At 40.4% G+C, this 13,455-nt stretch overlaps 1 protein-coding gene and 1 pseudogene across 1 annotated transcript in view; one reads left to right on the top strand and one right to left on the bottom strand.

Annotated features, from left to right (window-relative positions):
• The window catches only part of LOC149459559 (uromodulin-like), an 81,225-nt gene that overhangs the window by 47,487 nt on the left and 20,283 nt on the right, over positions 1 to 13,455 (bottom strand). Inside the window, 5 exon segments of the mRNA XM_089680964.1 lie at positions 2,523 to 2,537; positions 5,254 to 5,439; positions 10,731 to 10,908; positions 12,693 to 12,833; positions 12,914 to 13,164. Coding sequence (XP_089537090.1) covers positions 2,523 to 2,537; positions 5,254 to 5,439; positions 10,731 to 10,908; positions 12,693 to 12,833; positions 12,914 to 13,164 — 771 coding nt within the window.
• Positions 2,906 to 3,021, top strand: LOC149459560 (U2 spliceosomal RNA; annotated as a pseudogene).

Raw genomic sequence — 13,455 nt, 5'->3', positions numbered from 1 at the left:
ACTCCAACTTATACATCAACTTACCGACATTTCATTAAGGGATAACCCAGCCACTGTCTTTGTAAATCTTACCCCAATGTCAAGAAAATGTTACCACAAATCCCTCCGCAAACATCTCCTAAATGCTGCCAGGGCTTGCATCCCGTGTCAGTGGAAACAACAGTCCGCACCTACAGTGGCCCAATGGCTTGCAAGAGTGGATGATATTGAGCAGATGGAGAACCTGACCGCTGAGCTCCGGGATAAATCGGAGGACCATAAAAAATAAAAGTGGCTCTATTGGGACCTCTTCTGTTTCTCTGACAAATTTCTTCAATACAGATTCTCCTGTACACATATGATTGGTGCTGCCTGCTCTGCCTTTGTGTCTCCTACTCAATGAGAGGATTTTTTTTCTTTTCCCCCTCCCCACTTTCACCATGCTCCCCCCCCACAACATCACTCTCCTCCCTTATTCAATTACCCTACTCCCCCCCCCCACAACATCACTCTCCTCCCTTATTCAATTACCCTACCCCCCCACCCTTTTTTTTTCTTTCTCCTTCTACTTTTGCCTTTCTTTATTCCTCCTTTCCTTCCATAATTTTTCTTTTTTTTTCTTTTCATATCCTTTTCTATTTATAATATACACAAAAACTAAGTATGCACAGATGGTGATAGCTTACCTCGCCTTAGTCTTCACCTCAGTTGACAACAGCCCTTCATTACAAATAACGGGACCTGTCCTTTCCTGTTGTAGTCATTGGGACATGCTGTAAGAGGCCCTTGACAGCTGTAGCCTTGCAATATAGACGATGGTCCATTTACCATCTAAACCTTGGACAGTTTTTTTGGGCGGTCCTGTTTATAGATCATTGTACCTACTCTTGGATGCTGTAATTGATGTCTACTGTTATCTGTCAGTTTTGTAAAGTTACCATTTTTATTGTACCTGTGTCATACCACTAAACTAAGAATTTTAAAAAAACATCATTTTTGCTTGCATATGATTTTATGATTGAAGGCAACAGGGTTTCACCTCGTTCACTAATCTCTGGAACAAATTCCCTTGCAAAGTGCAATTTTTCTTGCAAAGTAAACCACCTATTTGCCTTCAGTAAATCAACCCCATTTTTTAGGTCTCCTGCTCTTCTTGTGTCCACTGACCATTGTGCCTCTTCTTCCTATTATTCCATATCAAGACCGTGAGACCATTGTGCCTCTTCTTCCTATTATTCCATATCGAGACCATAAAATAAATTTGTAAATTCTGTAAAACATTGTATTCTATGTTGTATGCTTTTCCTATGTATTGTACACGGCACTCCTTGTGTACATGGCACTAATAATGTTTTGACTACATTCCTTCAAGTCCTGATAGAAATGAGCCTGTCTATGTAATGCCCAGAGACGGACTGACCATTTGGAAACTCGAGCACTTCCCGAGGGCCCGGGGTCAGTAGGGGGCCCCATGAGATGCCCCTGGTACCTTTTTCATAGGCTTTTTTGAATTTGGGCAAGGACACAGGGGCCCCATGATCCCCTATTGCCCGGGGGCCCCATGAGTTGTCAGTCCACTCCTGGTAATGCCCCTTGTTACCATCAAAGTACAACTGTAATATTAATGTCATACCTACGTAATCATGTGTTTAAAAAATGTAAAATGCGCAGAATAAACAGAACAGTGATTTGGAAAGATGCTGGTGTATATTTTTGTGTCTGTTCCATACTGCAGTAATTATTAATAATTTGGAACCACTCATCGATATGAGGATAGGAGTGGCCTACCTATAAAATTTCAGTATTAATGTCCAGAACAAAACCAACAGGCACTATAGATACAACTGATACAGATAAATAATCAGGTTATACAGCAAAAAAATCTGAATATTAAAAATAATAAACACACCAAAATATTATAAAACATATCCAGGTTGTGTCGGAATGGCGGTGTGTCTTAGATATTAATGTTGTAAGGCTTAGTTCACACTAGCTTTGAAAACAGATATTTGTGGGGTGTTTTTAACGCTTCTCATATGCCTATGGAAATTATACTAACGGTGGCACATAGTGCTGTTCACATAGCAAAACATGAAGCATTAGCGTTGCGGTGCTTCAAAATTGAAGCCTCATATCGAGTCAGGAGGAGTTGAAGCCTTTCAACGCCTCCAATTCAAGTCTATGGTGATGCTCCTCATATGCCCGGCAGGCGTTTTGCAAGGCATTTGTGAGGCATTTGCGTTGATACCATTAGAGTTTATTATAGGTGTTTGTAGTGTGGTTTTAACACTTATAAAACTGCATATAGGATGTTTGGGCACCATTTTTAACGCTTTTAGATGCCCATACTAAAGCTCACTAATGCCTGTCTAATGCCATAGGAGCATTTTTGAAGAGTTAGACATTTAGTCAAGTGTGAAGAGCCCTAAGAGTGACCCTCTGTACTAGTCCTTCTGTATTGCACACATACTATGTTCTAATCAGTATGGAAATGGTATAAATACATCCTAAATACTTACAGTACCTTTATCTGTCAGACTTACCTGATATGTCCATCCCTGCAAGAGATAGGAGAATAAGAAAATTAGCTTTCGTCCTCTTAACAAATGCAAATCAGTTTTCCATGTAATGAATGTTGGTGTCCAGTACAATAAAATGGTTCTCATTTACACTCTGTACACAAGATTATTTGCCTGTTTGTTGCTGGTGGAGGAATGGCTGGAATCACATCCATGTAGCACTAAATTGCCAGTTATAAAACCAATCTCTGTTGAGAAGTTGAATGTATGGCTCTGATGACTTCCTTCCAATCTCAGAACTCACTACTAGCTAAGTAAGAGCTCTGTTCTGGGACTGTAAATGCAACAATTGCAGAATATTTTCATAGGAAAACACAAAGGACTCCTTAATCCAATTCATCAGGGGAAAGGCTTCTCGGCCTTTTGGCTAAGATCAAGTGTAGTATCTGTTCTTATCAGTGTCCAGTGGGGGTGCTCCCGGCCATTCTAGCTTTGCGGGGATGGCTGTTGTATAGTACCCTCACTGGTATGATGGGGGTCCGGAAGGCTGGTACCGGAGGGACAGAAACCGGGGAGCGCCATGATGCGTTCTGGCGCCCTGGGAGTAATTCCTCCGGGAAGACTGGAAAGACCCAGTACCTCCTGATTTGGATGGATCTACCTTGGTCTGGCCAGGGGCTGTGGAGGCAGAAAGTCTGCAAACTCAGTGCCCCCTGAGTAGACGCTCTCAGGGGTGTCACTAGTAACACCTGGGTGTGGGACCCCACAGTGTGAAGATGGCACATGGTCACTGTTTTTACACTCTTTTTGCACAGCGCCCTAAGGACCAGGCCTTTTGGCTAGGACCAGGGCAATTTTTTCTACGGGCCTCAGGGCCTGGTCTGTGCACAATTTGGCACGGTACCACTTTTTTTATTTTCTATTTATTTAATTTATTTCACCTCCCACGTTTGTCACTTTTTCTTTCGCTTATGTGTGTGTTTTCACGGATGGAGGGTGTGGGTCCTCGGGCCTACCCTGAAGTCTAGGGGGAGGATGTGTGGCCTTTTGGTTCCTTCCTCCCCTGATCCCTAGGGGGCTTTTCTTTGGGAGAGCCCCCTGACCAAGTACTGTGTGTCTGGCTTCGTCTGGACACAAGGAACGGTGGTCCACCAGGCCTTTTGGCCAGGAGGACCAATTGGGAACCTTGTCCCCGTCAGGAGCTTCGTGCCCCGGGGGATCAGGGTAAGCGGTCCAAGCCCCTTTAGGGGTAGGACACAGCACACCCCTAAGTGCACTTTTTCGTGTGGTGTTTTGCACTTGCACTTTTTTTGTGATACACTTACGGGTTTTTACGTTTATAGTTGCACGTTTGCGGACTTAAAAAAAAAAAAAAGGAAAGGCATTGGACTACTTGCCCCGATAGGGGACACATAAGCACCCTTCCTTGCCATACTCCTTCCTGGATACTATGGGATCTGAAGGGTTGCCCTCAGCATCAGGCAATGGTGCTTTCTTAGGGGGACCCTTGTATGTTAGATGGAGCCTCTTCTTAAAGCAACCCCCAGTGCTAAAGGACATATTGACTGGTATTATTATAGCAGGGGTGGTGCTGCCCGTTTTGCCACGGGGATATCAGGTTGCATGCCGGGTGGATTATGGCTACCCATATCGCATTTCTGAATTCTTGCCATTGAACTCCAACTTGCTGCTCTAGCTTGATCCTATATGTTCAGTTTGCTAATTGTGATGCCTTCTGCTGCTATCTCCACTGGAGGCATTGCCGTACTTATCATCTATGTAGCATGATTTGATTGCAGGTATAGGCAATTCAATAGAAGCTTGAGTTTCCAGCATTGATTGGAGATAATTCATTCTGACTGATGGACATTATGGACTGCTATTAATACATATGTCCATTGAGGCCAACTTTGGCCATACCCCTGGCCCAAGCTCTTATAGTGGCCAGCACAATTATACTTCCATTGTAATACTGTCATAGATGACACAGCTGATTCATTGGTTTAGCACAGCTGGTCATCATTATATTGCCTTTGGCCTTACTCATGTTTCTAAGCTTGCATTCAGTGCATGTCCCAGTGCGTGTGGTTGGTATGTCTGTGAGCCCGGGCGGTGGTTATACTGTGCATGACAACATTGTCATTTGGTTTTAATTGTGTAGGTTGAAGGGATATTAGCTACTACTGACATTTTGATATTTTTCCATAAAATATTTTTTCAAGCCGCAGATTGGTTCTCTGTTGGGACTCCGTAATGTGGGTTTCTTGCTCACATACTGAGCTCTTTGTTACATACTGTGTGTGCCTGGCTGGTCAGCTCTAGCAAGTGGGGGCAATTTTTTTAAAACATATACAGACTGAGGGAATGTCAGGTAAATGTGAAGGTGACAATAAGGACTCATTTACACAGTTAGTTGGGTGACAGAGGAGGCAAAACCCCACAGCTGAGCCAAATTTTTCCACCTTTTAACTACTCTCTATTTAGCTGGGAAGGTAGCAGATTGGGGTGTAGACATGCCACAGCTACAATGCTTTGCAGAAATTTTACCCCCTTCCAGTGAATGGGGCAACCCAGCAACTGCCAGGCAAGTGCAGACAACACATGTGGCTGTGGTGCGGTAGTCTGGCATTTAGGGGGTAAAAACAGGTGGTGAGGAGGCGATGCAATGCCTGCATCAGACTGCACCATTAATTTTAAAACCATCGGAGCCTGTAACATTTTGTTGTGATACTGTATATAGAATGATGGAACTTACCAGCAAATCCTAATATTTGAATATTTAGTGTTCCGTTACCCTGAACATTTAGGGTCCAAGATCCCACAGCTGGATTCTTTACCAAATGGGAACTTATAAAAACATAATCGGTGATGTTGTCATAATAATAATAATAGTAATAATAATTGCGAATAACTGGACTCTGATTAAATGTAATTGTGTTTCCTGAAGAGAAAATATAAATAGAAGTTTTATTTATAATTCATATAATACATAAAATGAAAAGAGCAGAATACATAAACGTAGAGCTAAATATATAGATATGTCATGGACATTCAATAAAGATCTGTCCGGTGACCGGAGAATGGTGACCATCAGAAGTGTATATATCCATTCCCGGAGGTCATACAGTCTTAGCTTCCAGTAGAAAAGTTTGATATACTGAATGGAGTGTCACAATTTGAAGATTTTAAGACTTCTGATATACATAATATGTATAGTAATCATAAGACAGGTGGTTCTCCTGACTACGTCTTACTGGAAGAAAGGGCTGGATGATGTTTATGAGAAGAGTTTGAATTGGAAATATCAATTAACAAATATCCCCTATTATATTCATGTTCAGTCATTAAAGTGTCTCTGGTTTAGTGATGTAAGGATTGGGTACTGGGACCAGTGAAGGTTGCAGCTCCTAATCTGTGGTCAGGTATCTCCAGATATGCTTGGCCTAATTTTCATATTAGTCTCTGCTTTACAGAAGAATTCCAAGTATGGATAACTGTATATAGTCCTAATGGTTCAGCTTGGGCCAATGTAGCTATGGATATACCATATCTGTGGGATCCCTCTAGAAGCTGGAATTCACTGTAGTAGACATTGATACTCTATTGATATCCACTAGCTTTTGGGTCCCATGCCGTGAGAGATTCAGAGATCACTTTACGTTTACTCTGTGGATGCAGGGTGTTCTCTAGAGATGAGCGAATTATTCAAAAATTCGATTTGGCTGATTCGCCGAATTTGCAGGAGAAATTTGATTCGATGCGAATTTATTCGCTGCGAATTTAACTTATTAAAAGGGTTTCTAGGCTTCAGAGAGCCTTTATATTAGTGCAGAACACTGTACCTTTAATTTAAATGCCCTTGGAGTCTGCTGGGGAAGAGAAATAATACTGTCAGTCAGTATGACATGCAGATGAGTGCCGTCGATCTTAGAATCACCGCACACTTCACTCATTTGGGCAGTCACGGGGCACAACGAAGAAGAAGAAGAAGCAGAAGAAGAAGAAGAAGAAGAATGAAAAGAAGAATGAAAAGAAGAAGAAGAAGAATGAAAAGAAGAAGAATGAAAAGAAGAATTAAAAGAAGAAGAAGAAGAAGAATGAAAAGAAGAAGAAGAAGAATGAAAAGAAGAATGAGAAGAAGAATGAAAAGAAGAATGAAAAGAAGAATGAGAAGAATGAAAAGAAGAATGAAAAGAAGAAGAAGAAAAATGAAAAGAAGAAGAATGAAAAGAAGAAGAAGAAGAATGAAAAGAAGAAGAAGAAGAATGAAAAGAAGAAGAATAAAAAGAAGAAGAAGAATGAAAAGAAGAATAAGAAGAAAAATGAAAAGAAGAATGAAAAGAAGAAGAAGAAGAATGAAAAGAAGAAGAATGAAAAGAAGAATTAAAAGAAGAATGAGAAGAATGAAAAGAAGAATGAAAAGAAGAAGAAGAAGAATGAAAAGAAGAAGAAGAAGAATGAAAAGAAGAATGAAAAGAAGAAGAAGAATGAAAAGAAGAAGAAGAAGAATGAAAAGAAGAATGAAAAGAAGAAGAAGAAGAATGAAAAGAAGAATGAAAAGAAGAAGAAGAATGAAAAGAAGAATGAAAAGAAGAAGAATGAAAAGAAGAAGAAGAAGAATGAAAAGAAGAATGAGAAGAAGAATGAAAAGAAGAATAATAAGAATGAAAAGAAGAATGAAAAGAAGAAGAATGAAAAGAAGAATGAGAAGAATGAAAAGAAGAATGAAAAGAAGAATGAGAAGAATGAAAAGAAGAATGAAAAGAAGAAGAAGCAGAATGAAAAGAAGAAGAAGAAGAAGAATGAAAAGAAGAATGAAAAGAAGAAGAATGAAAAGAAGAAGAATGAAAAGAAGAATGAAAAGAAGAAGAAGAAGAATGAAAAGAAGAAGAATGAAAAGAAGAATGAAAAGAAGAAGAAGAAGAATGAAAAGAAGAAGAAGAATGAAAAGAAGAATGAAAAGAAGAAGAATGAAAAGAAGAAGAAGAAGAATGAAAAGAAGAATGAGAAGAAGAATGAAAAGAAGAAGAAGAAGAATGAAAAGAAGAATGAGAAGAAGAATGAAAAGAAGAATGAAAAGAAGAATGAGAAGAATGAAAAGAAGAATGAAAAGAAGAATGAAAAGAAGAAGAATGAAAAGAAGAATGAAAAGAAGAAGAATGAAAAGAAGAAGAAGAATGAACAGAAGAATGAAAAGAAGAAGAAGAAGAATGAAAAGAAGAAGAAGAAGAATGAAAAGAAGAATGAGAAGAAGAATGAAAAGAAGAATGAGAAGAATAAAAAGAAGAAGAATGAAAAGAAGAAGAAGAAGAATGAAAAGAAGAAGAAGAATGAAAAGAAGAAGAAGAAGAAGAATGAAAAGAAGAAGAAGAATGAAAAGAAGAAGAATTCCAGTACAGCAAAAAGTGTCCCTGCAGAGAGCTCCGCTATTTCTGACAGTTCTCTGACAGTTCCTTCACATTTACAGCGGTTGAAACATTGTATCTATTTATTTCCGAATAAAAACATCTGTATCCTAAATGGAAACAAATAGATACAATGTTTCAACCGCTGTAAATGTGAAGGAACTGTCAGAGAACTGTCAGAGAACTGTCAGAAATAGCGGAGCTCTCTGCAGTGACACTTTTTGCCGGCTGATCGGGAAAAATTCGATTCGTGCATCCGAAGTTTGCTAAAATTCGGATTCGGTGCGAATCGAATTTTTCCTTATATTCGAAACTAATTCCACTTCGCCAAGTTCGATTCGCTCATCTCTAGTGTTCTCTAATTGGAAAAGGTGAAGAGGCAGCATGGACATGTTGCGCTCTCCACCTCATCCAATCAGAAAGTGCTTTGCATTCGTTAAGAAAATGCAAAACACAAAACTCTGTAAAATCAGCATATTTTAAGCCCAGTGTGCATGGACCCTTAAGCTAAAATGAGGAAAATCTGATGGAATCTGAACTTTGGAAATTCAGAATTGACCCAAATTTGAATCTTAGCACTTATTGTTTTATATTTAATGTTTTTAGGATTCTATTTATGAGGCAAGAGGCTCCTTAATCTAAATAGAACTCAAATTATCTATACTATATATTAGAAATATATAAATAAGCGAGCGCCTCATGAAAAAACACAGCAGCTGTACACCAAAGGCACCATATAAGACCTCCCAATAGACAGTATATAAAAGGTGCAGCGCTAATATACAAATAAATAAAAATGATTTTACATAAAAGTTCAAGGTGACATAGTGCATATAGATAATAAACACTAATGATGTGTCTGGTAGACGTGAGGAAAGGATAATATCCAAACAGGAGTTCAATGTGAGGATGTGACTAAACTTTCAAACGTTCTGATGCTTTCCAGGCAACACCGACTGTGTGCACGGTGAAAAATGGGGGTACAAATTGCGCACTCACCAAATGCGCAACCTTTGTGCGCTTTTCATATATATATATGAGAGAAAAGCGCACAAAGGTTGCGCATTTGGTGAGTGCGCAATTTGTACCCCCATTTTTCACCGTGCACACAGTCGGTGTTGCCTGGAAAGCATCAGAACGTTTGAAAGTTTAGTCACATCCTCACATTGAACTCCTGTTTGGATATTATCCTTTCCTCACGTCTACCAGACACATCATTAGTGTTTATTATCTATATGCACTATGTCACCTTGAACTTTTATGTAAAATCATTTTTATTTATTTGTATATTAGCGCTGCACCTTTTATATACTATACTATATATTAGTTTGTGGATTCTGCTGGCATTTGGTAAACCTTCTGGCAAAAGCTGCTGCAGAAACTCTTATTTCTTGTATTTAGGTGTTGATAGAGGAAAATGCATTTGGTTACAATTAGTGTTGGGCCGAACACCCCCCTGTTCAGCTTGCGGTCAAACATCTGAACCTACAGAATGTTCGAAAACAAACTTCGCACACAAACAATTTACTGAGCGGTATCTGAGAAAGTGTTAAGGTACTAAAATAAGTTATATTAATAAGTCATGCAGTATTTTAGTAGTGAGACATTCATGTGTCAGCTGTCAGTGGGATTCCCCTCTGACAGCTGAATGTAAAAAGAATTGTCGGCATTGCCCAACAATTAAAACATTTTTAAAAAATGATGTGGGGTCCCCCCTCCCATCCGTACCAAGCCCTTTGGGTCTGGTATTAATTTTGAGGATAACCCCCATGCCAAAATTAAAAAAAAAATGTTGTGAGTCCCCCCAAAATCCATACCAGACCCTTTTCTGAGCATGCAGCCCAGCAAGTCAGGCAAAGGGGGGGACGAGCCAGTGCCCCCCCCTCCTGAACCATACCAGGTCACATGCCCTTAACATGGGGGGGTTCATTGGGGCAGGGGGGCTCCCCCCAAAACACCTTGTCCCTATGTTGATGGGGAGAAGGTCCTCTTCCCCACAACCATGGGATGTGGTTGTGAGCAAGAGCGGACTGACCATTTGGAAACTCAGGCACTGCTCGAGGGCCTGGGTTCAGTAGGGGGCCCCATGAGATACCCTTGGTACCTTTTTCATAGGCTTTTTTGAGTTTGGGCAAGGTCACAGGGGCCCCATGATCCCCTATTGCCCGGGGGCCCCATGAGTTGTCAGTCCGCCCCAGGTTGTGAGGGTCTGCAGGTGGGAGGCTTATCAGAAACTGGAAGCCCCCATTAACAAGGGGGCACCCAGATCCCGCCCCCCCCCATGTGAATGAGTAGGCTGTACATGCTACCTCTACCTATTCACAAAAAAAGTGTAGTGTAAAAAAGACAGGAGACAATTTTTGACAAGTCCATTATTAACAATATCAGTAAAAAAATGTTCCCCGAAGTAGATTCAAAGTCAATCACGCTGCCCGCCACCACCGCTACCCGAAAAAGGAAAAAAAACCCTGCTCCACTTGCGACGTTGGCTCCCAGCTGTCTGACAGCTGCACCCCGATGACAATTCCTAAATACTGTCATGAAGTGACGTCATCCTGTGCTGTGATTGGCCAAAGCATTGCACCTGACCTGTGCTTAGGTGCATTGCTTTGACCAATCACAATGCATTGTCAGGGCGCAATGCATTGTGGGAACAGCCTGCCTAATTCCCTCACCGTTCGTGTGTTCAGCAAACACACAAACGGCCCATGTTTTAGTTGAACTTAGGTTCAACTTGAACATGAAGCCCAACACTAGTTACAATGATGGAAAATGGATCAATATAAAGATAAATAGTTTTGCTAAATTTCTGTAATAATGTTCTTACCATTTGGATCGGTGAAATTAATAGTGAATTTGTAATCTCTTGTGATCAGTAAATATGATAGAGAAGTTGTGACATTAAACACGTTGGTGTATTGGTTGACGACATTCACATTTATGTTGAAGAGACGCACAGACGAGTTCAGAGGTTTAGACAAAAGTAATTCCAAAGAGTTCACCATCTGCATGATATAATAAATGATATAATGAATAGAAAAATATAATTTTTATATCCCAATGGAGAAAACTTATTAGCAGATAAAACTTCCCAAATACACACTCTGGCATCCCTCACACACATGGAGATTTGGGGGGGAGGCAGAGCTTGGCCATGATCTGAGAACTGGAGGTCAATACGCAGCAACACTGAGCTGCAGCAACCACCCCCAGCCTCAGCTTACTGGCGGATCACGTCCTCATCACCTTCCGCACCATGTCTCGCAAAAAGAGTAAGCCAGCAGGAGCCCGTTGGCACATGGTCTTTTTCCCTGAGCACCTGCAGAAGGAATCCCAAGATGGTGCCACCACTCCATTTAGACTGGTGCTTTAGGACACATCACAGCTGGACAATACAGCATCTCTCAGACATAAAGTATCCCCCCTTCTGCCTTTGAACCCCGAAATAGACCCAAAAGAAGTGCTTCTTCTCCTTATGCATCACTAAGTCACTAGGCACAGGTAAGCAAAAAACATTACGGGGCTCCTAGAACTAATAATGATGATGGCAGACTGATGTGTTGGACTGAATGAATGAATAAAAAAAACTGAGAAGCTCAAAAGGAGCTTTCTGTACTACCTATGCAATGTTAGTACAGCGATCTCCCCTCTGAGCTATTGTGTTTTTACAGGGGGACCGCCCCCCACCATAACACAATGATCAGTGCTTGCAGCCATTGCCAGCCAGTGCTGATCAGATGCCGATCAGTTGCTGGTTTTCCAGTATGCCCGTTTGACAGATACCGTATTTTAGGTCAGCTCCTGTTGGACAGGCTGCTGTACACTCTGGCTGAATGTAGGATGGTTTCTGTTGAGCAGGCCAATACTGGATGATAATCTACCAGTGTGTTAAATGCAATTTCTCCTGCGCTCCGGAAGTTTGGAAGCCCAAACAGAACTGTGAAGTAAAACAAGAAGAAGCGCACCAACCTTGCGCATTACCTCAGTAACCAAATTTACTTAGTAAAAGAATGGTACTCCCAGAGCAGCTCTGAGGAAGAAGGCATGACCTTCTGTACTGAGTGTCCACCCCCATAATGGGATTCGTGCTGGCCTCTTGCCTTTGAAGTCCCTGGGAAGACTTACATGCCTGTTTTTATTTGCTGTTTGTGAGTACCATTCTTTTACTAAATAAATTTGGTTACTGAGGTAATGCGCAAGGTTGGTGCGCTTCTTCTTGTTTTACTTCACAGATCTACCAGTGTGTACCGGCCTTTAACTGCTTTTCCTGCCACAGACAACCCTGCATCAGAGAATACATTGAAAAATGTGCTCTTTTCACTGCAGAAGGATCTGTATAGAGACTTGTCTAGATTGATCATCAATCTTCAATCTCCAAATAAAACACTTGGACGATCATACTGTCCACATAGCACAACAATGCACTGATTTCACTACAGCCTATAATCAGCTTATTGATGCTCATTATTCTGAATTGCAACAATTCACAGATAAATTAGCTGATATAAAAGACCATTCCAGAAGGAACAACATTAAGATCAGAGGAATTCCCGAGAAAATCCAAATGTCTGATTTAACACATTGCTTTCATTAGTTTTTTTACCGCTTTGGTTATGGTGCTGTCACAGCAAGATCTGACTATTGATTGGGCTCATAGGCTTTCCAAGCCCAAACATCTTCCAAACACAGTACCGTGAGACATTCTAGCCTGCATACATTTTTGAATATATATTTATGAGTTACGATACCCAGATATTACTGTTATACACATAACAATACAACTAGTTACCTGATAATGATTATAATCATTATAATAATAAAAGTCATTTGTAGTGAAGAAATCACCAAAACCTATTGATGAGATGTTCTGGAATGCTTCTTTCTGTGAGTCACTAATGGTACAATATCCAGAGTAACGTAGGAAGTAGACCTGAAAAGTAATATGTAATAAATGAATCTATGGATCAGAGATACGTAGACGATGTATGATTTTACATGGAAGGTTCTTACTTGTGATTTCTTTTCCTCCAGCAATGTAAAAACCTCAGACAGGATCTGAGTGTCATTGTAATCCGCCATTGAGCCAAATGTATAAACCAAAATGATGGACTCAGCCGGGGAAATCTCCAGAGCTCTCTTCAGCCCATAGAGGAGGGACTGATTACAGGCATACAAATGGTTGGAATCCTCCTGGCTCACTGGTTTGTTATTTAAAGTTTGCAGGAAATAGTCCTTCTCAGCAGTGATGGTTACATTTGTATCTAAATAAAAATTAGTTTACAAAATACAGTATAAAATAGTAATCTAAACCCTGACAACAGCATTAGAAGTGGAAGTCTAGTTGTCCATAGTCTTGACTATAAGGTTTTTCCTGAGGCTTAGATATGTTTAGATCACTGTTTCTAAACACACAGAGGCCTATTTATAAAAAAAAACTTCTTTGTGTCAATGTAGTTTGCTGAAACCCCAAATCAGGAACATACTGAACTATAGGCACTGGATGGAGCTGATAATCTTAGAAAATAAACTTATTGGGTAAAACAGTGATTATT

Source organism: Staurois parvus, unplaced genomic scaffold (assembly GCF_062004578.1).
Source record: "Staurois parvus isolate SC_StPar_1 unplaced genomic scaffold, SC_StPar_1.0 ptg000254l, whole genome shotgun sequence".
Lineage (NCBI taxonomy): Eukaryota > Metazoa > Chordata > Amphibia > Anura > Ranidae > Staurois > Staurois parvus.
This window is presented reverse-complemented; position numbering and strand designations above follow the sequence as displayed.